General features: G+C 50.2%; 1 protein-coding gene across 1 annotated transcript; it reads right to left on the bottom strand.

Moving 5' to 3' along the window:
* Positions 1–986: 986 nt before the first annotated feature.
* LOC129554931 (uncharacterized) lies at positions 987–23,969 on the bottom strand. The gene is given in 26 exon segments (XM_088843370.1): positions 987–1,139; positions 4,552–4,749; positions 5,164–5,310; positions 6,924–7,010; positions 8,016–8,167; positions 11,254–11,446; positions 11,578–11,703; positions 11,858–12,042; positions 12,283–12,403; positions 12,880–13,020; positions 14,602–14,759; positions 15,187–15,357; positions 16,407–16,787; positions 17,880–18,107; positions 18,678–18,845; positions 18,959–19,196; positions 19,454–19,579; positions 20,095–20,250; positions 20,253–20,333; positions 20,437–20,504; positions 20,824–20,998; positions 21,825–22,004; positions 22,738–22,900; positions 22,994–23,165; positions 23,281–23,492; positions 23,839–23,969. Coding segments are annotated over 26 exon segments (4,311 nt in total).
* Positions 23,970–25,354: the final 1,385 nt, after the last annotated feature.

The following is a 25,354-nucleotide window of genomic DNA, read 5'->3' as shown; positions in this document are numbered from 1 at the left end:
TGCTATACACCTGAAACAAACACAACACTGTAAATAAAATAAAGTACAATATAAAATAAAAATAAGCAACAGATCTTTGGGGCTTTACACTGAGTTAGAGTTCCTATGAGAGGGATAATAGCACCACTCTAGGTTGTTTCTGATCTTGATCTCAACATGTTTAGGTCACTGTTCTGCATGAGAATCATGAGTATAACAATGCTTGGGGTTTTCTCTTTGCTAATTATATGTGACAAAATTTTAATGTTTGTCCTTTGGAACCAAAGTATTTGGTGGTTTTTATTTTATTTTTATTTATTTTTATTGGAGGCTAATTATTTTACAATATTATATTGGTTGGTTTTGCCATACATTGACATGAATCTGCCCCGGGTGTATATGAGTTCCCCTTTCTGAACCCCCCTCCCACCTCCCTCCTCTCCTTATCCTCCCTCTGGGTCATCCCCGCACACCAGCACCGAGCATCCTGTATCATTCATTGACCCTGAATTGGCAATTCGTTTCACATATGATAATATACATGTTTCAATGTCATTCTCCCAAATCATCGCACCCTCACCCTCTCCCACAGAGTCCCAAAGACTGTTCTATACATCTGTGTCTCTTCATAACAATGTTTTAAATGCTTCAGATTAAAAACAAAACAGTAGTAGGTATCACTATGGAACAGTGGGAGAAATCCTGAATGAGAAGGCAATAGATCTGGTGACTATTTGTTCTCTTCCATCTGGGTGAACTAGGGCAAGTCCAAGTCTCAGTTCCAGTTCTTTAAGATTAATACCTGACCTGCCTGAAAGCAGAGGGATTAACTCTGGGATCTAAGATCCACCATCAGTTGATAAAGTTTTAAAACAAGTGACTGATGATATTACCTGTTCACACCACCATTGACTTCCAGAGTCTTGTGTTCTGCTAACATGTTCAACGTTCAAACATGGTCCCAAACACACACACAAAATTTGCGAAGTATATAGCCAAGTATGGTCTCAGTGCTGTAGGTCATCCGAACATCTCACCTTATCTTCATCCCCAAGCTGATCTCGTGTTTCTTTTGGGAGTTTTTGCTCTGCAGCAAGGATGCTTTTTAGGAAGTGTTCCATGTTGGTAAAAAGGAGAAGATCTTTGTTTTTCTTAATATACTGTAGAGAGTATGAAAGATAAATTATAATAAACTTAAGATCTTTGCTCTCATTTATTCTAAGTACTCTTGAATCTTCTTTGCCAGTACCTCAGAGTACTATATACAGTTCTACTTTCTTAAAATAAAATGAGATCTCTTCATAAATGGTGGTTGGCAGAGTAGTAATTAATGCAAACTCCACAACTATCTCTGTCTTGGAAAAGAGGCTTTTTAATACTTCTAAGCCTCAGATCTCTCACCTGTAAGTTAAGAATAAAAGTAACATCTTGCTTATAAGAGCATGGGGAAGGTTAAATGAGATAAAGTATATAAAACTCTCAACAGAACACCTGACATGTGGCAAGTGTGTAATGTTTGCTAGTATCTGCCTCCTAGATTGGAAAGTTTTATGATATAGCATCAGTGTCCACATAAATCTACTCATTAGCACAGTAAACATATTAAAAGCCTGCTCTGAGGCTGGAATGTGGATTATATCAGAAAAAACAAAGCAAACAACTGTGCCCTCATGGAGCTTATATTCTAGCAGGGGAAAAATGGAATAAGCAAATGTAAGGAAATCCTGAGGGGCTTGCCAGGTGGTGCAGTGGCAAAGAATATGCCTGCCAATGTAGGAGACAAAGGAGACACAGGTTCAGTCGCTGGGTCGGAAGGTCCCCTGGAGGAGGAAATGGCAACGTACTCTAGTGTTCTTGCCTGGAGAATCCCACGGACAGAGGAGTCTGGGGGACTGCAGTTTGTGGGGTTGCAAAGAGTTGGACATGACGAGCGACTGAGCACACACGCAGGCAAAAGTAAATTCTGTAATATGTTAGGACAGGATATAGGATAAAGAAAAGTAGAGCAAAGAGAAGCTGATGAACAAGGTAAAGAGGGAGGCTTGTCAGGATAGTCACTGAGGCGACACTTGAACAAAGACATGAAGAAGACAGGGAGTCAGGCACAGACCAGGGTTTCTTAAACTCAGTGCTACTGACATTTGGGGATGGATGATTCCTGGTTGTGGGGCTGTCCTATCCACTGTAGGCTGTTTAGGAGCATCCGTGGCCTCTACCCACTAGTTAACACCTCCTCTGAGTGTGTGAGTCAGACAATCAAAAGTGTCTTCAGAGGTTGCCAAACGTCCTGTCAAGAATAAAATTGCTTCTGTTGGAGCTACTGCCTTAGAGGAATGAGCATTGCAGGTGGGACCCTTAAGAACGGCGTCCCTGGAGTGTCTGAGGGACAGCAAGGAGGAATGTGGTTGGAGGCGAGTGAAAGAGGGAAGAGTAGAAGGCGACAGGGGGAGCCCCAAAGGGCCTTGACGTCTTGGGTTTTCACCCAGGTGAACTGAGGAGCACAGCAGGACTCTGAGCCGTCCCAGCTTTCATTTTCAAAGGGTGACTGTGACTACTGTGCCGAGAATAGACGGAAGAGAGACGGGCTTGGGCTCGGAGCTGAGTTAGTAGGTCTGATGGTAGTCCAAGCAAGGATGCCTTGCATCAGATTGGTAGCGCAAGTGATGAGAAGTGATCAATTATAGATATTCTGGAAGGTACAGTTTGTGAAGGATGCATTTCTGAAGAATTTCCTGATGGGTTGGTTGTGGGGTGTATGTAATAGAGAGAGAGAAGACTTTGGCTTGAAAAATCAGAACAACACAGCTGCCATCAGTGGAGATGGGGAACGTTTTAAGTGGAGCAGGTTTTTAAAGAAGATTGGCTTTGGGCACGTTGAGCCTGAGCTACTTATAAGACATTCCCCCGGAGATGGTGAGTGTGTCTGTTAGTCACTCAGTCATGTCCTACCCTTTGTAACCCTGTGGACTGTAGCCAGCCAGGCTTCTCTCTCCATGGAATTCTCCAGGCAGGACTACGGAGGTGAGTTACCATTTCCTTCTTTGGGAGATCTTTCTGACCCAGGGATCGAACGTGGGTCTCCTGCATTGCAGGTAGGTTCTTTACTGACTGAGCCACCAGGGAAGCCCAGGTGGTGAGTAAGCAGTTGGATGTATGAGTTGAGACAGAGTTGGGTTGAGGGTGAAGAAAAAATTTAAGAGTTGTTGACACATAGATGAGATTTAAAGCTAGAAGACTGGACAAGATCCCCAAGGGGAGTGCATATAGAAGAGAACAGGACTGAATCCTGTCCCTTGAACATTAAGAGGCCAGGGAGAAGAGGAAGGATCAGCAAAGGAGACTGAGAAGGAACATTCAGAGAGGTAGGAGGAAAACTAGAGGAGGCCAGCATCCTGGGAGTTAAGTGAAGAAGGTGGATCTAATTGGTGAAAGTGATCAGGTGTGTCAAATGCTGCTGTTAGCTGAGGACAGAGCATTGCCTGTTTTCTGAGATTTGTGCTAGACTGTAACAATTTTGTAATCTGGATGACCAACATCACCATCACCATCAACAGCCACAAGATAAATCGGTAACTAATGGAGATTTAATTACAGGGAGATGTATATGGACTATTTCCTTAGCATTCAGGTGATCAAGAATCTAGTCTCAATTCTACCACTACAAATAGCTGTATGGTTTGGAGCAAACTGCTTAATCTGCCTTTAAATACAAATGTGACTAAAAATATGTACACTACCAAGATTGCTGGGTGGCTTGAATGAGACTATGTATATGTGTGTGTGTGTGTATACACACATATATATGCCTTGAAAATGTATGAAGTTTTATATACATAATGAAAAAAAGATATGCTCATTTATAACTCAACAATGAATTGACCTTTAATGGAAGAATAGAAGATAAGTCTTTTTAAGATCGTAGATTCAAATTTTATATTTTAATAGTTAAAAAGCTGAGATAATATTGTTATAAAAGTACTTAATAAGTATTAAGAATGCCACTGTCAAACTTGCGCAGGAAAGAGCATACAGTAAGTTTGGGTAAACAAGTTACCATTGGGCATCTAAATGTAGTCTCTAAGTCACAGTAAGTTTTATAGATAGAATTCTGCTTATTTATTGATAATATGTTAATGGGACATGAATGAACTGTGGAGCCATATTTGCAATCCCCATGAGCCAGGTCCCTACTGTCTGCCCTGTAGAACACAGGGTTTAAAAAATACTGTCATCTGTGGTTTGAGAAGCAGCCTGAATGTCAAGGCAATATGCCATTTAGGGAGGCAAGAAACACCTGCATAGGTCATTCATGGAGGCGTTTACTTTTTGAAGGAGTCAGTTTTAAAACCATGTGCTACCCAGGGAACTTTGCTCAGTGTTACGTGGCAGCCTGGATGGGCAGGGAGCTCAGGGGAGAATGGATTCACGTGTATGTTTGGTTAAGTCGCTCTGTGTGCACCCAAAACTACCACAATATTGTTAATCAGCTATGCTCCTATATAAAATAGAAAGTGTCAACAAAAAACACAAACAAAAACAAAGCCACGGGCTACACAAATTGAAGTCAGTTACCTCCTCCGATGACTCTGGCTCCAAGTGGGACTCATGCTTTCTTACAATGAGTTTAGAGAGAAGGTCTCTTCCTCTTTCAGAGATGGGCTGCTCTCCCAGCAGAAGAGCACTTACGCTTTGGCCAAGTTTACTGTCCTGGGAAACTGTCGACATTTGCAGAGTGATAGAGAATGCCTCCCTGAAATAGGCCCTCAGCCCCTGGTCAGGAAAAGTGAGAGTGGCAGATCAGTCTGGCCTCTAGGAAATGGCTAGTGAAGCTCTAAAATAACAGTTGAAGGAGAAATGGGGCTTGAGATGGACCATCTTTACTCGCCTGTTTGTAATTCTGGTGAGGTTCAAATACTGACAATGAAATATCCACAGAAAGGGGTGATGCTATTCTCAGAGGAAGGCTGCTTCTCTCCAGAATTCTTAGAGAGCTGTATGCATTTTTCACATGCTGCCATGGGACATTTGTTCGGGAAAATCTTAGCCAGGCAGTAGGAACCAAGGGCCACCGGTGGGACTTAAGTTGATCCGAAATATTTCAAAGCTTATAGCATTTACTCTCTTGGGGAATGGGCATGAGTCACAGAGTAAGAGAAGCAAAAGCCCTCTGCATGTTATAAATACCTTGTAAAATGACCTCAGAAAGGCGGGGTTGGAGTCCTGGTGGAGGTCATCGGCAGCGATGTGGGCCAGGCAGTGGATCAACAGCAGAACAAAGCTTCCCACCGACGCCAAACACTCTCTCTCAACAAACAGTGTGTTTTCAGCTCTCTGAGTGGAGACAATACCCAAATATGGGTATGTCAACCTCAGGGAATATTTCCTCTTTTTCTGGTTTTATCTGATCTAAAACAACTTTGGGAATCATAAAGTTAGAGACTCCCTGGGTTAAATGGAAATTTATTGAAGGGAAGATTCAGAGTGCAAGGGGAAACTGTTTTAGCTCAACTGTCTGAATAAATAATTTTCTCCATCATCTCCCATCTTTTATTTTTTTGCTACCCCTGGCTTACAGAAATATAGAAAACAAACTTGCAAATTCAGAGAAAACCTATTCATGTATCTCTGTTTATTTATTTTTAATCCGTGAACTCCAATTACTGTTTCCTTACTCAGTGGTTCTCAAACTTAGTGTGAATAAGGATCATTTGGGTGTGATTCTATTTTGGGGACCCATCCCAGAATTTCTGGTTCTGTGGGCTTTAGGTGGACTTGCCACCAAACTCCCCAGGTGGTTGATACACGAGGGTCCAAGGACCACAGTTTGAGAAGCATTGTCTTATGGGGCTCTCAGGTTTTCTTTGTCTTTCATGCTTTTTTTGTAATCAAGTTCTCAAATCTCTTGTCTTGCCTAATTGATTTGAAATAAATCCTTGTTAATTCTCTTAAGAGGTGATAGGTTGGCATGGAAAAACCTTAGATAATTTGGAATCAGACAGTGTGAGATCAGTTTCTGGAATTAGCTGCAGGTGTCAGCACAGACACATGGTTAAAAAATGAGTTTGGTGTAAAATTCATCTGGACTTGAGTTTTGACTCTTGCCACATTGTGATCTTGGGTAAGTAACTTGGCCTCTCTGAGACTCAATTTCCTAATGCATAAAATGGAAACAACAGGAGTACCCTTCCCTAACCCTTGGGGTTAGGTGGCTACAAATTATAAATGAGATAATGCATATGAGACATATGGCCAAGTGCCTGGCACGTAACACTCCATGACTCCTGAGTCTGCTTTGCCATCAGTAAGATGGGAGTAAAGATTGCTTACTTCATAGATGCTTTGAGGATCAAGTGAAATAGTACCTGGAGAATATCATACACGGGTAAATTTTGGTCTTATTAAATCCCCTAACAACTTACTAGCCAAGTATTAGCCACCTCCTTGTCCTCTAACCTTGGTTAGCGGTCCCCTCTCATAATCACTGTTTTCTGCCGTAGTGTTTAAGGTCCATATACAGCAGCTGAGAGGACCACCACGGCACTGCCAGCTTACATGCTTGAGGAACCACCAGGACAGGAACAATTTAGATCCTTCTCCATAGAAAGATGCTGACTGTGCAGGGTTTCCTGAGCTTGGAACCATGCCTCTTACGGGAAACACTGGTCTGGAACCACTGGCTTCGATAAGGACAGATTCATTAATGGGCACAAAGCCACTGAGAGTCTCTGGGCACAAGCCAGGACATAGTCATTTCACTAATTAGAGAAAGCTCTTACATGGGGACATTTATTATGCCTTAGCCAGATGACTTATTACCTAGAGGGAATAAAACATCTGAGGACTCAGAGAGAAAGATGTTCTATAACATTTGCTCTTTTTGCTCCTGTCTTTACCAGACCTAGAATTTGACAAACCTCACACCTGGGATTGGGAATTTGAAATACCTGATAGAAGAAGGAACCTTGGAAGGCATTGTCTGAGGCTTCCATGGCAGGAAGACAAGAAGCAATCTGCAGGGTGATTTCTGGAGCCTGAAAAGAATAAAAACAAAACCTATCTCTTTGCTAAAATATTCTCATGCAGCTCAGTTACATAGCACAAACCAATAATGGGAAGTAAATGAACTGGGGTATCAATTTAAATTATAACAGGATAAGTGGATTCAGTATAGACTACAGGAAAGTGGAAGGAGTATTTATTAACTTGGTGATGGAAATTTATGCTAACTACGAGATTTGATTTGCCACTTTTCTAAAGAGAGGTATAGTAGCAGTCATGAAGGCTCTTGAGCCATGATGCCTGCCTTCTAACCCTTTTGGTTGTGTGTTCTTGGAAAAATTTCCTCACCCATTCTATATCTTCTTCCCTCCACTTTAAAATGAGAAAAAAAAAATAGTTTCTATGCCATTTGGATTTTATGAAGATTAAATGAGTTAATTCAGACAGACTAATATAACAGTGAAATGGCAACTGATTCCAGTACTTTTGCCTGAGAAATCCCATCGACAGAGGAGCCTGGTGGGCTACAGTCCATGGAGTCTCAGAAGAGCTGGACATGACTGCGCATGTATACGCATTTGCAATAGGACATTTTGAGTCGTGTTAGTCATTCACTATGAGTATCAGTCATCTCACCTATAAAAAATCCCATTGTCAAAAAAACATTCCACTGTCTCATAGAATCAGAATTCAGGTTACTAGGTGTAAACAAAACAAAGTATACAAAACTGCTTTCTACATTATAAAGTCAATATAGACTTCATTATAAAGACAGTGAATGTCGAAGCAGTGGTGGGAACTCTCAAATCAGAGGAGAGCCTGCTCTCTGCCTGTATTCTTCTTCCCATTATCCTATCATTTGAGAGATTAGGCTTTCAGTTGGTAAAATGATTCACTTAGAAGAAAGACTTAGAAAGTTCTCTGTTCCCGGTACTTCAGTCTAAGGAATATCCACTACCTCAAAACCTCCTTCCTGGTGACCCTGCCCTTCTAAACTCCACGGATGACTGCTCCACAGAGACCAGAAGCAGACTCACCTGAAGCTGGGGGATGAGGAGCTGTAGGATGGAGAGGCCATGCTGGTAAACCAGGAACTCCCTCGCAGAGAGGTCTGTGGACGGCACAGTGATCAGCTCTTCCTTCTGCATTATCTGAGGTTTGGGGAGATCTTGCAAAGAGCTTTTGAGGGCTGCAGAGAAAACAGTAAGACTTCACTGACTATTCTGTGCAGTAACAATACATTAATTAAAAAAAAACAACACAATTCAACTTAGGAAAATGTGTATTTGGATCTATCCATCCATCCATCCATCCTCCTGTGCTAAAGCCTCCTATACATATATTGTGGCTCCAGCCCTCTGCCAGTCTTCATGGAAAAGAAACTGAGTCCCAGTCATTAGGAACAGAGGCACCAGAACAACAGAATAAAGGTCCAGAAAAGATGGCAACACATTTTCTTCTATTTCATAGGGTTGTTTGGAGCATTAAAATGTAATGTACTCAGAACAGTGTCTGGCACCCAGTAAGCACTCAGTAAATGTTAGTTGTATTAACAGTCTCACTTCCCCACAAAATTGTCTCTATTGAGCCTTGGGTCTTTAAATATTTTCTATTCTCTTTTTATTCTTGAGAGGACAGTTAAAAAAAAAAGCCTTGAGTAGCTTGATATAGGAAAGAATGCTGAACAAGCAGTCAGAGGGCCTGATTTCTGGTCCAGGTTTGGTAAGACTCTGGGAAAGTCATTTAACCACTTTGAGTATCAGTTATCTCATGTATAAAAAAATTCCACCTTCAAAAAAATATTTTACTGTCTCATAGAATCAGAATTTGGGTTACCATGTGTAAACAAGACATTTTATACAAATTGCTTTCTACATTATAAAGTCAATATAGACTTCATTATAAAGACAATGAATGTTGAAGCAGTGGTGGGGCCTCTCAAAGGAAGGCCCACTCTGCCCGTATTCTTCTTAGTTTACCCCAAGGGGAGGCAGAATTAATATTGAGAATGGTCAAGTTCTGAGGACAGCAAATTTTTTCTGTAAAAGGTCAAGAAGTAAATATTTTAGGCTTTTACAACCAAGAGACAATATTGGGGTTCACATTTAGTGTTTCCGATCATCACGGCAGAAGTGTGGCTTTATTCCCTTACAAAACCTTCCCTTGCTTCTCTGACATGAAGATCAGCCTTCCTGAGAACTCACGGAAATTGCTGCCTTCATCTCCCTTGCAGCACTGCCTTTAGAATGTTGGATAATTTTTCTTCTGGGGAAGAGGTTAAGAACACAGGCTCTGGGGTGAGACTCTCTGGGCTTGAATGTCAGCTGAATTCCTCAGTAGCAATATGATTTTTGACTGTTTACTTGACCTATTCAGAAGCTTCAGTTTCCTTATCTATGAAATGGTTAGCACCACATACTTGGCTGGGTTGTTGTAAAGATTTAATGAGTTAATAGAACCAGAGATTTAGAATACCACAGGGTATATTGTAAAGCTCTTCGTAGAAATGTTATTCATTTGACATTTTCCCTAATCCCTGGAGAAGGGATACGCTACCCACTCCAGTATTCTTGGGCTTCCCTGGTGGCTCAGCTGGTAAAGAATCTGACTGCAATGCAGGAGACCTGGGTTCGATCCCTGGGTTAGGAAGATCCCCTGGAGAAGGGAAAGACTACTCAGTCCAGTGTTCTGGCCTGGAGAATTCCATGGACTGTATAGTCCATGGGGTCACAAAGAGTCAGACATGACTGAGCGAGCGACTTTGACTTTCTAATCATTTAAAAATATAAAACCATTTTAAGCTTATGGACCACATGAAAACAGATAGCAAGCTGGAGTTGGCCTGTGGGCAATGGTTCGCTGACGTGAAGTCAGATTCAAAGATGTTTTTGGAACTGTGCTTACTAGTGGCCTGCATCATGGTCAGCTGAAAGACAGGAACTCATTTCCTGTCAGTCCTCTCCCACCTGGGATGTAGGTGAGTTGAAACAGACTCAAGTCTTCAGTTCAGGCAGGCCAGCCATATTCCCTTTCCAATTTCAAGGGGGTGGTTTTAGTAAACTGGAGTCGCTTTCTGGGGCAAGGTCTTCTTTCTGTCCCCTCTATCTCCCTGTATCTCACACTCTTCCATTAATTGCTTGTAACACATGACTGGGACGGAATCTCAAGATTAAGATTCAATGTTTTGTGGGTAGATAGAGGGCCTTTAGGAATTCCCTTTTTAGGAAATGGCCAAGTTTTTATTACAGTGGGACTTTTGATTTTTATTCATTACTCCTCATATGGAAAATCCCTTGGATCTTAGGATGGGGGTGGGGAGACAGGGATGATTGGTAAGTTGGGATTCTGGTACTTCTGGTCCTGCGGCTGACACCACTGAACACCTTCAGTGTGTCATGGTAATTCTAAACCAGGGCCCCCAGGGGAAGGAGGTCACCTGGTTTGTGATGCACCTGTCCTTGCAGTTCAGCTTCATCCTTGTGAGCTTGGGACCGGATGTCTACTGCTTTCCTCAGGGCAGAGAAGAGTGGTGAGGGCCATATGAAGTCAGCTTTATCTGCATCTGAACAGAGGAGAAGAAAGTAGCTGTTGTGAGTAAGGGCAGAGGACTGTGGCCGGTCAAAAAGAGCATCGGGTGTGACAGGTAGCTCTACGGTGGCCTCCATGCACCCTATGTGTGTCCATGCCCTGCAGTTATCGCCTCCCCTTGAGTGTGGGTTGGACTTACTGATTTGCTCCTAATGAATAGAATATGGCAAAAGTGATGAGATCTGGATGCAAAAAGGCTGTTGTTTCAATTTTGGTCGGGGGGGGGCTCTCCCACTTGCTCTGAAGGAAACCAGTTGCCATGTTGTGAACGCCTTATGAAGTCTGTGTGGCAAGGAACTGATGTCTCTGGACACAAGTCAGTGAGGACTTGAGTTCTGCCAACAGCCATGAGCATGAACTCGGACTGTGCAGTCAAACCTGGAGATGACAGCAGCCTGGCCTGATCCCTTGATGTAGCTGGTATGAGACCCTGAACCAGAGGCCACTAGTAAGCTTCTTGACCCACAGAAAACTGTGAGATAATAATGTTCATTGTTTGAAGCCACACAACTTTGAGGCAGTTTGTTTCACAGCAAGGTGTAAGTAATACATTGAGTTTCTTTAAGGTCTTAAAGAACTTGCCATGGCCACACCCTTACAGAGCTCGAAACTCTGTAGTGTTGTACTTTATCACACATGATCAGCACTGGGGGCAAAAGGAAACGCTGGCCCCATGATCCACCTCACCTGTTCCTGGTCCTCCATCCTCCAGTCCTAGGCCGTGGCCTTGATCTCCCACTAGCGCTGCAGTGAGGCTCTTCAGGAAGGGAATCAGCAGGGGGCAGGCAGCAGCTTGGTCCCTGAGAGAAGTGGTGATGGTTCCATAAAACCTTTCTCCAGGGTAATTCTCCAAACATACAGGGGTCCCCGAGGCAACAATCTAGAATGAAACAGACAGAACCTAGTCCTGTGCTTGGTTCCACATGGTTTCTCTGGAGCTTCTCTATGTTGGGGAGCCTCCAACAAAAGTTGGACACACACATCTCCTTGGCCAAGGCCAGAGGTCAGTACCTGGATATGCAAGAGTTGGAGGCGGCTCAGCTCCCGCTGGTACTGCAGCTGACCAAGGGCCCTATCCAGGGCGCTCTGCTTCTCCCTCACCACCTCCTGAAGCTCATTGGAGAGATGCTGGACCACCTAGGACACAGGAAGTGAAGTGCCCTGAGTAGAAGGGAGAGTCTTTCTCTTTCTCCCTGCTCCCCTCCCAGCCCACCTGCTGAAGAGCCACATCTGATGTCACGAGTGAACGTGCTGTCTCACGTGATCCCCTAGTCAGCCTCCTGAGTCTCACCTTCCTGGAGCGGCTCCAGACCTGTGGGCTTTGATCCCTGCTGCACTGTAGCTGCATCTCCTTCTCCTGGCCCCGCAGCCGGCCTACCGCTTGCCTGAGCTTTTCTGCCGCCTGCCCTAAACTCTGAAGGACTTGCTGCAGGCACAGCAGCACCTGCGCCTCCTGCTCCCATTCCTCTCTGTCTGCTGCAAGGGGCAGAGAGAAGAGCCACGTGGCAGCGCCTACCTCTGGAAGGAGGGAGGAGAAGGAAGGACATGGTGGTTTATTGCAGCCAAGGGAAGGAACCTGCCGGGTCAGAGCTGGGGACTGGCTGGATACCTGGGAGGCCCAGAAGCACGTGGAGAGGGCCGGAGGGACCCCGGCTGGGGACCTGGGGTTGGTGGCACCCCTCCCAGGAGGCTTTGCTCCGAGGATTGGTGCCCCACCTTGAGCGAGCAAGTCCTGCTCTCTCTGGCCGCTCTGGCTGCTCAGGGCTCTGGCTCTCCTCTGGCTCTCCCGCAGGCAGCAGGCCTCCAGGGCTGCGCAGGCCTCCTCAGCGGCCCTCAGCTGAGAGGGGAGTGGGGTGGAGATCATGGGCACAGAGCGATGAGTCCAGGAGGGGAAGGCAGGAGCGGGGGACTGGGCCAGCTCCTCCCCCCACCCCTCATCCTGCTGAGACACTTAGGGAAGAAAAGTGAACGAACATGAAGTCGCTCAGCCTGTCCGACTCTTTGCGACCCCATGGACTGTAGCCCACCAGGCTCCTCCATCCGTGGGAGTCTCCAGGCAAGGATACTGGGGTGGGTTGCCACTCCCTTCTCCAGGGGATCTTCCCGACCCAAGGATCGAACCCCGGTCTCCCTCACTGAGGGCAGACGTTTTACCGTCTGAGCCACCAAAAGCCCCAAAGTCTGGGCTTGGAGCTGGGACATCTTCTGCCCTGAGATGGATTCTGTTTCTGTGGTTGGCTGGAGAAAAGGGCTCCCCGCTTCTAGGAGAAACCTGTATGGTCTGGGGCCGGGAGGAGGGGCCTCGGGGCTCACCCACAGCCTGGGATTTTCATGGGGCGTGGAGAGCAGTCTCCCGGTCGCTGCGCCCAGCTGTTCTGCCAGCTGAACCTCTTCCTGCTCCTGGCAGCGCCAGTACTGCTCCCGTGCTCTCAGCTCCTTCTCCAGGGTGTCCAGCTACAATGTTCAGCTTGTTTAGGGCCTGGACACTTTCTCTCCTCCCAGCCTGGGGTCTGGCTTCAGACCCCTCAAAGCCTCTTAAGCCTTGGGCTTCGCCCCTCCTCTGGGCATCCATGACTAAGCTTGGCGAGGCAGTTGCCTCGGTGGGAGATGGAAAAATAATCATCACGCACCTTCTGCAAGCTCCCAGGCCTTCTCTCCCTATTTCTAACACCTAGACTCTCCCAGGTCACTGTTCCCTGTCCACTTGTCTCCTGGGGAGCCAGGGGTGGGCAGGAGGCAGCGGGAAACTGTTCTCGGATGCTTGTATTGCCCCTTCATGCTTGTCTGTGATCCTGGGAGTTGGGGCTAGCATTAAATTTCTTGGCTTCTAACCAGAATCTTTTATGACTTGTCCTTTTTTGTTTCTGAAAGTGTAACTAGGCTGAGAATGCATGGGAGGACCCTAAATCATTTTCATTTCAGTGGAGAACCTGCCAAAGGCTGAATTACTTCAGGGACCTCCTGTTCTAGTCTGGCCCTGCTCCCATCCATTCTCTGCACTGCTGCCAGAGGGAACTTTCTAGAATGCTGACTATACGTACACATGTGTGAGCGTGCTAAGTCACTCAGTCATGTCTGACTCTTTGTGACCCTATGGACTATAGCCCGCCAGGCTCCTCTGTCCACGGGAGTCTCCAGGCAAGAAAACTGGAGTGGGTTGTGATGCCCTCTTCCAGGGGATCTTCCCGACCCAGGGACTGAACCCACATCTCTAATGACTCCTGCATTGGCAGGTGGGTTCTTTACTGCTCGTGCCGCCTGGGAAGCCCCATATATACACATATCAAGCATAAAAATGTCTGAAAGGAGGTGTGCCAGCCTGTTAACAGTGGCTGCATTTGGAGGGAGAGACCGGAGGAGTGTAGTGTTTGGATGGAAGAGCAAACTGGGGGGAGGGAGCTGTGGATGGCAGATGGAGTGAGAGGAACTGGAAGCAAGAAGCGCTTTCATCTTCATTTGGATAATTAAAAAATGTATTAATAGTAGGATTCTGAGTAATTTGTTTTCTTTTTGTATTGTCCCCAAATTTCCAAATGGAATGGCCTTGAAAGCATGCATGTCTGATCATTTCACTTGGATTCTTCAAATCTTTCAATGGCTTTCATGGTAAATCACGTTTCTTGGCTTCAGCCAAGCACCAAGGCTGCTTGTGCTTCATTTCCTGCCTTCCCCATTGGCCTCACCTGCTGCCTCTGCCCCTCTGCCTCCGTCACTCTCCTGGGACACTCGTGGCCTCACGCCTGCCACCTTTGCCCTTGCTGGTCCCTGGGGCCTTTCTCCGGGTCCTTCTTCAGGTATCAGCAGGGCTGCCCCTTGGGGAGCCTTCCTAGAGCTCTCACCCCGTGATGTAGATGCTCCTCCCCTGTGTTCCCTTCACACCCTTGTAAACCATGACCATGGCTGGCACCTACGGCTGCCCAGTGCCCCGTCTAGCTGTCTGCTTCTCAGCACCTAACACACTGCCTGGGACACAGGAGGTTCTTGATGTGTATTTGCTGAGTGAATGAAGAAATAGGATAAATGCCTCCTACATACCAGACCAGGGTCTCTTACTCCCCGGGGTAAGGCCTCCAGCACTTGGACAACAGGTGCCACCACCCTGGTGGAAGGGTCCATTTGAGCGCCAATGACGGGACCGGGTTCCCCAGTCAAGGGGTCTATGGCTTGTGCCCCAATTGCAATTGGGACCAGACCTGTGGGATGCCAAGCCCACCACTGGTTTCTGGAACCAGAGATGGGGAAAGAGGCAGGGGTAGTCGTGGGAAGAAGGAAATATGGCTGTGAGGGAGCTAAAGGAGCCCCAAGAAACATGCTGATCCTTTGAGGGGCTCCGAACTGGATTAGAGGGTTTCCTGGAAGTCACGGGACCCTGAGGGTGAGGGGGGAGTGGGGTTTCTGAAGTGCTCATCTTTGAATTTTCTCACTGAGGGGTAAGTGATCTGTGGTACCAGGGTTCTAGAATCTCTGAGCTCCTCTATTTTGGGTCTCAGCAGCCCTGGTGGTAGCATCAGAATGACCCCATTCCTTGAGTGATCGGGCTGCAGGCACCCCTCCCAAGCTTTACAGGGTCTTCAGTCACATCCCCCCAGGGATTTCAGAGACCTGCAGGTTCCCTCCTACCTTTGCCGTCTGCATCTTCCATCGAACCTGCCACGGGTGTGGCATGGCCAGCATCCCTGTCACTCTCCATGCCCAGGATGGGCACCATGAGCCCTGAGCCCGCAGGGTCTGGGATCTCCATCCCATACAGGGCCGGGACCCACAGCACTGTCCCTGGATAGCACATCACCCCTAACACAAGGCAGGGGACACAGAGGGGAGGAGGTGAGGGCAGAGGGCCACACCGAGGTTAGAGGGGCTGTGTCTCTGTCCATCCCTGCTAAGACTGCCTCTGTTTGCCCACCTTAGCATTTTGAATTCATAAAGGAAGGACTGAGTACTTAAAATAAGGCAGCAGGTATTTGGGGGAAGCTGAGAGCAATTTCTAGGCTAGGCTGGAAAGGTGGAAGACAGGGGACAGACTTTCTTGAAACACCGACATGTGCCAGAATCTAAGCTCAGAACACCATATAAAATGTATTTTATTTGGTCCTACAACTAAATCTCTAAAGGATGTACTATTTTAATCCTCATTTTAAAGATACTGTAAACAGAGGCAGAGGGAGGTTTAGTAACTTGCCCAAGGTCAAAGAGGCCAAAAACGGTGGGGCAGGTCTTCAAACTCAAGTCAATTCTGATCCCAAAGCCTGGTTCTTTTCTGACACATCCTGGGCAGAAGTTTCTAGAAGGAGTGTGTGAGCTAAGCTCCAGGAAGACGCCACTCCTACTTCCTTTCCTTGCCTTTCCTTGTGCTGGTGCTGCAGAGGAGGTAGAGGAGTTGGGTGGGCTCCTTTCCTGAGTTTATTCACAGGAAGTTGAAGGCTGTTGACAAGGAGATTGGGGACTCGGGAGACTCAGGCTTTAGGCCCGGCTGTGCAGTTAACTAGCTACGGGACCCTGGTGGGTGAGTCTCTTAGCTCCCTCGACTTCAGATTCTGCAATGTAAAGTGGGCATCATCACATGTTATGGTGCTTGGGGGTCCTATGAAATTACCAGAGAATATCCACTTTACTAACATCAAGTGTAAGACCCAATTGAATTGGCCAGAGGTTAAAAGACTGAGATTGGAAGCCAAGCATTCATGAGCTCGCGGCATGAAATCACCGAATTCTTTCTCTTCCCTTGATCTCATGTGTGGCTGGCCAGTGGGACTGCAGGCCTGTCCCTGAGCTTACGGGCTGAGGGGCAGTAAAGCACCAGGTCCTTCTGGTTCTGGGCTTTCGGGGCCGGGGAGCCATACCTATCCTGCCGCCACTGGCCTCCAGGCTCTCTGCTGCCTTCCGCTGTCTCTGCAGCCGCCGGGCCTGCTGCAGGAGGTGGTGCAGGCTCAGGGCCAGTGCCTGTCTCATGTCCTTGAAGGCAGCCTCCAGGAGCCCCTGTCCCCTCGGCCCTGGCCTCTCCTGGGAGCTCTGGAGCACTGCAATCACTCGCCTCTGGGCTGCCAGCACATTGGCGTCCAGTAGGGCCTGGGGCCCTCCTGTATGGGGCACAGTCCGGCCCTCCTGTTGGGAAGCCCCCTGGAGCCGGACTGGCTTCCTGCTCAGTGGCTCCACAAAGCTGTCACCAGGCAGCAGGAGGTTCCCCGAGGCATCTCGCAGTCCTCCCAGTGCGAGCACTTGGCCTGGAGGCAGGAACCAGAGAGAGGGGGATGCAGCAAGGGATGGAGGTGGATGAGGCAAAAGAGAGGGGGGGGGGTGCCCAGGACACAGTGAGTGACAGGATGGGGGTGGAGGTCGGGTGGTGGGCAGAGTCTGGGGTGAGGGATGGCAGGGGGAAGAAGGAATGTCTTTCTTGATAGAAAAACATCCATATGCTTTTACTGCAGAAGCAGCTCAGTTCTTGTCCCTGCCCCCACCCTGGGCGGGGCGGGGGGCACTGTGAGGAAGACGAGGGTGAGGGAAACCGGGAAGGAAAGGCAAGGTGGCCAGAGCATGAAAGGTGGAAATACAGGCCGGCTTGGGGTGGAGGCTGCGGACTGGACCAGAATGTGGAGGGTCTGGGGTGCTGAGGGAAAGGGCTTGGGAAGCCAGACCAGAGGGAGGAGGGGCAGAAGGAAGGCACGAGGGCTGCTAGCAGACCTGTGTTTTCATCCAACCCGACTCCTAGGATCGGCGAGATGCCTCCTGTGACCGGATCCTCCATGGGGCCCCCCAGCTCCAAAGGGGCCAGGGTCTGGGTGAGCGGATTGCGGTACATCCCCCCAAGAGTGAGCCACTGCCTCGTTTGTGGGTGCAGAGTCACAGCCAGCACAGGGACCTCGATGCCCGTTATGGGGTCCGTCATGAGAGCCCCTGACTGTGACGTCCTTCTCGGCTGCAGGACAGGCAGGTGGGTGGCTGGCAGGGAGCCTGTGGCGAGACAGGTCGGGTAGGGCACATAGGGGAGAATGGCAGCTTCTGAGGTTCGGACGCCACCTGGACAGGGAGATAGGTAGGCGTTAACACACGCTGGGCTGTCTGCATCCCTCCCGAGCCCAGCAGGGCAGGGGCAGAGAGCCTCTGGCATGAGTTTCTTTCATCTGACTGCTCTCTCCAGCACGGCATCTTTGTAACAAGAATGTTAAAGGCAGGGAGGAAGAGAAGGTGTTTACTGCTCTGCTGGTCCCCAAGCCCCACTGCCCAAGACCAGAGCCCTGCTTCCCATGCTGTGCCCCTGGAGGGTTCATTCCGGACAGCCCACACTGGGTGGAGTTGCAGAGTGGTAGAGGTCTCACCAGAACTGCAGTCAGTGGTGGGCACCAGGGTTGCTTCCTGCACATCGTAACCCAGATTTCCAGCCTCGGGCAGCACCCGCCCGGTGTCAGGGTGGATGAAGTAGCCTGGGGGTATGGGCCCTGCCTGGCCACTGGCTGGGAGCATCACACAGTCCGGGCCAGGGACCATCAACTTGGTGACAGGATGCACACCGATGTTTTTGGCCCCCCCCGGAGGGCTTGCGGAGGCTGCAGGAACGCAAACACCAGCTTAGCCCTGGGTCTGCTGCCACATCTGGCAGGTCAGGGGATCCCTTGGCTGGGTGGACTGGAAAGAGCTGGTGAGACCCCCTAACCAAACCAACCCTGGTAGGAGGGTGTAGCAGGTGCTTGGGAAGGACATTTTGTTTTTTTTTTTTTTTGCTGAGTCCAGGTCAGGGCTCCACATTTGGGATGTGAGCCTGACATCATCAAATTGTAGGATCCTACCCCCCTCCCCTCCCCCACGCCGCCTCTTTCTTTCCTGGCAAGTCCAGCATCTTCCAAACCTGACCTTTTGCATTCAATAGTCGGGCTTTTGCTCTCAGAAGTGCTGCCTGATATGTAAAGCTACGCTTTGTGGCGGTTTTGTCTCCTCCTCTGCTGTTCCCCTTGCGGAGGTTCCCTCTTCCTTCACACAGCCGTTTGCCCAGGACGCTGCACAGGAAGCCCCTCCCAACCTTGGGGATTTCCTCTTGGTTTAGCCTTCCTCCCACCCGACACAGGGCCAGGTTTCTTGGGGGAAGGGGGTGGTCCTGGCTGAGTCCGAGCAGGGCTCACCTGGCCACAGCAGCTCCGCCCCAGTGCCTGTGCCCAGGACGCCCCAGGCTTTCAAGCGGTGGCCCTCCTGCAGCACGACCTGGGACAGGAGGCCCAGAAGAGCGTCCAGATGGGGGACTTCCCTGCGGGGATGGGGGTGGGGGAGGACCAAATCAGAGGGAGGGACAGCTAGGGATGGAAGAAGGACACTTCGGCGTGGCCAGCCCTGGGACCCCACGAGGCCACGCAGCCCCTCCCTGGGCCCGATCCCACGCAGCCTGATTCAGAGTTACCGGGTACACACCCTTCTGGGTTCTGCCCCGCCTGGGAGGACTTTGCGGGCCTGGAGCCTGAATGTGCCTTCAGCAGCCGCCGAGCGGCCATCAGCGCCGAGCAGAAGGAGCCCCACTGCTCCTGCCTTGCACGGAGGTCTTGGCGAAGGCGCACCAGTTGGTGACCGAGGCTTGCTGCGTACTCGCCTGCCAGGCGCCCCCTCCGCCTGGCCTCCTCCTCCGCGGCCCTGGCGACTGCCTCTGCAGCCTGGGGTCAGAGACCACCCTGCCTGCTTAAGACTGCAGGCGCCACAGCCTCCGGGGACCCCCTGAGCGCTCCCCGTGAGCGCTGCGGGGCACTGCCAGTGGGCATGCAGCTGAGGCTCCGGGGGCGCAGTGGGAGGGGCTGAAACCCCGGGGGGCCCGGGGGATGGGAAACAGGTGCTGAGGGGCTTCGGGCCTCAGTGCCAGGGGGAGATGCATGTGGGCACAGGGACGAGGTGGGAAGCGTGAACACGGTCCGACCTGCTGTCGCTCTCTCTGGGGGCTCCCCAGAAGCTGGCCCGCGGAGGCTGCTATGCGATGCTCAGGACCCCACAGCTGCTGGAGAGACAGCGCTTCGCTTCCCAGTTGGAGGCAGAGCAGTCTGAGCTGTGCGAGGGAGCGCAGAGTTCGTTTCCAGGCGCCAAGCCACTTTCACGGCTGTGGTCGCAGTGCCCCCTGCTGCCAGGTTGTAGAGGGGCTGCAGGGGACCAAGTGCCCTTCCACTGGGAGGATCTGGTGAAGACCCGCCCCAGGCAAGACACAATTCGCACCTTCCCCCTAGGGAACCCCTGGTCCGGCTTGAGGACTTGGACTCTAGTGTGCTCATTTTGCTCCCAATACCTGTCCCGTACTGGTCTGCATTAGCTCACCCGGCTGGGCTACCTGGATCACGAGTGGGACTCTTAAGACACTCAAGAAGTGGCCTGGTTAGATTCCTACTGGTGATGTGAGGGCCTAGGGCTCAGCCCTAAATTTAGTCTGAAATCTTCTGCTTCCCCTCCCTGAATAATTCTCGCCCCCCTGGTTCATTATGGATACACTAAGGATTTCTTTAGGCTCTCTGTCCCATCACCAACTCTCCCAGAGACAAATTCGCTGGCTTGCCCAGCTTCCGTGCTCACCTCCTCCTTGGTCTGGCTGAGTTTGGTTGTCACTGACAGAGACTGCCTGAGCAGGATCCTGAAGAAGGTTTCTGTGTCAAACCCCTCCAGATCCACCTGCTCCTTGGCCTCCCAGCTCCCACCTATGGGCAGGGGATGGGAGGGGGCAGGGAGCAGGATGATTCCCCCTGAAATGCAATTAGGGCCTTCCCTACAGAGTAGCCCCAGTGTACCCGCCTCCTCAGATCCTCACGGTCTTGCTGCCAAAAGTGTGGTATTTGGAGAGTGCTTTGCTGAAGAGCTTGCTAAAAATGTAGACTTACAGGCCCCCGTCCCAGACCTATAGCAGCAGGAGTTTCCCACATAATTCACAATCACCCTGAAGCTGAGAAGGGCAAACTGCTTCTTTCTGAGGCCCATGCTTGGAGTAGCTAGAGTAGAAGGTGGAACACCTCCGCATGACTCATAACACCATCTGTAGAGGGACTGGTCATTTCCCAGCTAGGTGTTATGTGTGGTTACTGTACATTTCTTTTGGCAAGTTGTGCTTAGATGGCTCTGTGCCCTTCTACACTGTGCACCCCTAGAACCTGGCAGTGTCTGGCATACACTGGCTACCCAGTAAACAGTGACTTATTCATTGAATGAATGAGTGTGTGGAGGGGAATGGAACAATGAGCAAAGGAAGCAGGAGCTGGCTAGTTGAATGTGGGGGCATCTCTGGGCTTCCAGCCCAAGCCTTTCACTCACCGTGATCTCCCTCAACCCTGGGGTCGTCAGAGTCTTGGTGTGGTCGGCCTCTCCTCACTGACGTTATCCTGGTTCTTGGGGAAGTGTAGGCATCCAGGCTGTAGCCCTGCTGATTCTTCCTGAAGATGGGCTGGGGAGCAGCCTTCCGGGCCCAGCTCAGGCTGTGACACTGAATCTACAGGGTGCATCACGGGTGATGTGAAGGGAAGGGAGAAGCGTCGTTTCCTTGGACTCTTAGAGGAGGAGCATCCTGCTCAGTGTGCTTAGGGAGTACCCCATCTTCTCTTGGACCAGTCTAACAGCCCCTCTCTCTCTATAATCCATCTCTGTCCGTAATCCATCTCTGTCTTCCACCGTATTGCTAGAGTAAGCGTAAAAGTCTTACCAGGTTTTCTCCCTTGCTCCAAATTCTTAATTGATCCCCACTGCCTAGAGGGTAAAGTGCATGGGATCATCCACAGTCTGGTCTCCCTCCTGGCTCCAGCCTCATCCCTGTCCTTGCGCCTGAAGCTGCAGGCCCAGGGACCAAGTGTGGTTCCCTGAGCAGGTGAACGTTGCTTCACGCTGCTTTGCCTGTCTCATAACGCTGCCGTCCTCACCACAACCTCACCTCCCAAGCGTATTACTCTCCTACCCCCAACTCACCAACCCCTTTGTCCGAATAGGAACCAAACATGTTTCAAGCCTCTTTCAGGGATCACCTCCTTAGGAAGGTCTGTCTTTACTACCCAGGGGGAACGGTCATGCCCCTCCTTTGTGCAGCCAGGGCCCCTTGGCACACCCTCTCCAGAGCTCTACAACACTCTCTGGCATTTATTTGTCTTCTGACTATGTTCTCCTTATTGAACTTTGAGGCTAAAGGCTGGATGGACCTTTATCGCTTCGGTATCTTAGCCACTAGGATAATGCCTACTGCAGATGGGAAGTGGAAGACCCATTTCCACGGCATTGGAGAGGGGTTCCAGCATAGCGGTTAAGAGCATCTGTCCAGCTTTACTCACCAACAGAAGCAGGCAGAGCCCCAGGAGCAGGACAATCTCCCCCAGGACTCCTGGCCAGTTGGACCTCTTCAGGGGCCTGGGGATCTTGGCGATACCGGTTTGGATGAGGTACCTGGGAGTTGTGGGGACAAACGGCCCTTCCCCAAAGCACTGGCCACCTGGTGGGAGGGTGCGGACGTACTGGGTGGAAAGAAATCTGTTTAGTCTTTTTTCCACTGTCTGCCGGAGCCTGCCCGGAGGAAAGAGTGGGAACCCAAGCCTGTTGACATAGCCCAGATCTTTGTGCATACTTGCATTTTCCCTGGGAAATGAATTCATATCAGATAGCTGTCTGGGGGAGAAGTCTGCATGTTCTGGGGCTACGTCAGCACAACCTCTTGGAAGCTGAACTGACAGGTCGAGATACTAAATCCTGTGTGTAACCAGTTCTGGCTCAGTGGTGGCATCTTGCAGAGGTCATGTAGATACAACCCTGCATAGACTGGCCTGGAATATGAAGTAGATGGCTGTAAGAGATGGCTAGGCATTCTGATGTCCTTTGAGACACACTGTATTTTCAGCATCCTCACAATCATCCCCTCCTCACACACACAAGTTGGGTTGCCATGGGATGAATCTTGGCATCCCCAGAATTATCAGTTAGGGCCGTGAGACGTTGTAGGGGCATTGGGGGCAACTCCTTCCCTGGAGTGCTGTCTGGAAGTGATTAGTAGTAGTAGTACAGTTGCTGAGTTGTGTCTGACTCTTGCAACCCCATGGACTGTAGCCCACCAAGCTCCTCTGTCCATGGGCTTCTCCAGGCAAGAATACTGGAGTGAATTGCCATTGGTCATTATGAGGCAGGATTTTTGAAAGAGAGAGAGGGGAAATGTCGGGATAATGTCTTAAACAAGGCAAGCCGTCACAGACAAACCATCTTCCGATGCCAGTTGCTGTTCAGACGAAAGACATAGACCCCAGGCTCCTGGAACTGCTGTAGAAAGAGGTGGGGGCTTTGATCTTGGAGCCGGGACTCCTCAGCCAGGGCCCGAAAGCGCCCCCAGTCAAATTGCCCCGGTGTGTTGTAGAAGTGGCCCCTGGGGTGGAGGAAGGAGGGCACATGTTGTCTCCTGGCTGGAGGCACAAGGAGCATTTCTGGTGGGAGCAGAGCCGGGCCCTCTGACACTCACAGGTCGTACTCAGGGTAATGCTCATGGGTCACCAGGAAGGCCAGTGTATCCGTTGTTTGGAGGCAGACCGTGGGGTTTCGGATGCCCACCTCTGGGGATGATAGATTCCCAGGGTGCGAGGAGTTGAGGCTTAGGGATGAAGGAGAGCTCAGGTGTGCATCCCCTGTCTTTCCTGGGCAAGATTCAGAATGTGAGGAAGGACAGTCATTGTTCGGGGGCCTAGAGAGGGGCGGAGGAGGGAGGAAGGAGGGAGAGGAGAGGTAACAGGCATCAGCCTTGATGCTCACCTGCCTCCTGGTCCGGAAGCCCCAGGTTCCTGAGGGGCTGGCCGAGAGAGCGCAGTTGTTCCCTGCCAGGTCTGGTCAGGCCCAGGAAGCCGATCCCTGGAATAAGACGGGAATCTTCCTGAACCTGCAGGGCTGGGGAGAGAGCTGGCCCTGGTGCATGGATACAGCAGAAGCTGTCCATCCTTGACTCGCACGAGGCAGGAGTCAACTTTCTATAAAACCAGGGGAGGCAGGTCAGGATCCACATGCACTTCTTGGGGAGCCCTCTCTGGGATAGGAGTTGCCCACCGCCCCCCAGTTGCCGCATGCCAGGGCCACGCTCATGCTATAAAAAGGGTGAGACTTGCCCACTTGGGCCTCCCTGGGGCCTCCTTCTGTCCTGCTTTCTTACCGTCCACTTTGACCACGTACAGAGGGACAGGATTCTGCCTTTGGTCCAAGTGGCAGGGGTGGCCCACAGCACGGGGTGAAGAAGGCCCGTCTGGAAGGAAAAGCCCCTGGGAACAAGGAGGTGCGGTGTCAGCTCTTCCCTTAAGACCTGGCAAATAACCCCCTCACCTGGCAGGGAGGCAGGGAGAGCACAGGTCCTTCCTCAAGCCCTCTCTGAGTATCCTGAGGGGGTTGGAGGGGAGGCCGCGGTGGAAATAGGTCTCCGAGCCCTGGGGGTGGCAGGGGTAACCTCGAGTCATGACTCTGAATACAGTCCCTTGCTTCCATGTGGGAAGATTTCCATAACACTTTCCCAATGACTTTTTCAAGACATCTTCTAGGATGAAATTAAATCAGCAATTGGGACTTTTCTCCCAGCAGCAGAGGCTGGGTCAGGGATGCAGCTCAATGGGCAGGACCCCAGACCCAGTGCACAAGCATGTCACCCACCCCCTCTTAGGGAAGAGGCAGGGCCTGCCGGGCTGGGTCTGCGGTCATCAGCCACGTGAGACCCAGGGCGTTGTACCTGGCTTCCGGTGTCTTCAGTGATGGAAATCTGCGGGTTGCCCTCGGAGCAGCTGAGCTGCAGGACCTGTCTCTGCCTCTTGGGGCACAGGGGACCGCACATCTCACTTGAGTGAGGTCCCCAGCACAGACAGAGCCCCAGGCCTGGGTCATAGCCATGTGCGTCCTCTGGAGTGGCACAAACCTGCAGGAAGGCTCAAGCTTCTTGGCGACATGTCCCTGGGGGAAGTTGCACCCAACTCTGTCCAGTTTCAGAGTGCAGAGCATAGGTCTCTGGCTTCCCAGAGGGGGGCTAGAGGAATAAGCCTCCAGTGGCTAGGAGCTTGGGCAGGTGGACAGGTGGGCAGAGGTCCAGGAGTGGGGGAGGTGCCCTGTATGGATGCCTCCTACCTCATGGGCACAGTGGTCATTCCACTGATCCTTGGTCAGACAGAGCCCCTCCTGGTTCCGGGCGGCCCCATGCTTGCAGGTCTTGTATTCCCGCTGGACACAGCCCCTTGGCTCTCCAACATCTTGGTAGCCTGGGAGGCAGGGGCACTGCCCATCACTGGGCTGGGGGTTAGGTGGGAAGGGATGCAATTTCAGGTTGGCTGGTGGTACTTGGTTGCTGTGAAGCCAAGGGACCACACAGGACCCTTCGGCTGTGACCCTGCCCGAGATAGACCAGAGAATAAGGGCAGGGGGAGGGGAAGTAAGGGATCACCAGGGGGGAGGGGGGTTGGATTAGAGGGGGGCTTACTGATACATGCTTCTTAGGGTCCAGGTAATGCTATCATTTCAGTCAATAAGACATGGAAAGTTCAGGAAAGGAAGAATTGACATGTGCATTTGTTGGCTTATAGGGCAAATTTGAGCAACAAAAAGTCTGCCCTTTTCTCAGTAGGGTTGTCAGATTTAGCAAATAAAAATATAGAGCTCTCAAACTTGAATTTCGCATAAGTGTGTGCCATTCAATGCTTGAGACACACTAAAAATGTATCCATAATTTATTTGAAATTCAAGTGTTGCTGAGCATCCTCTGTTTAACCTGGCAACCCTGTCACTTGGAAACCTGAACTAACAACCCTGATCGGGTTACTCCTGAGATGCATGTGACTCAGGAACAAAACAGTCGTGACAA

This window comes from Moschus berezovskii, chromosome 14 (genome assembly GCF_049115385.1).
Source record: "Moschus berezovskii isolate FMDL1 chromosome 14, NW_MosBer_1.0, whole genome shotgun sequence".
Classification (NCBI taxonomy): Eukaryota; Metazoa; Chordata; class Mammalia; order Artiodactyla; family Moschidae; genus Moschus; species Moschus berezovskii.
The sequence above is the reverse complement of the archived record's forward strand: the minus strand, read 5'-3'. Positions and strand labels throughout refer to the sequence as shown.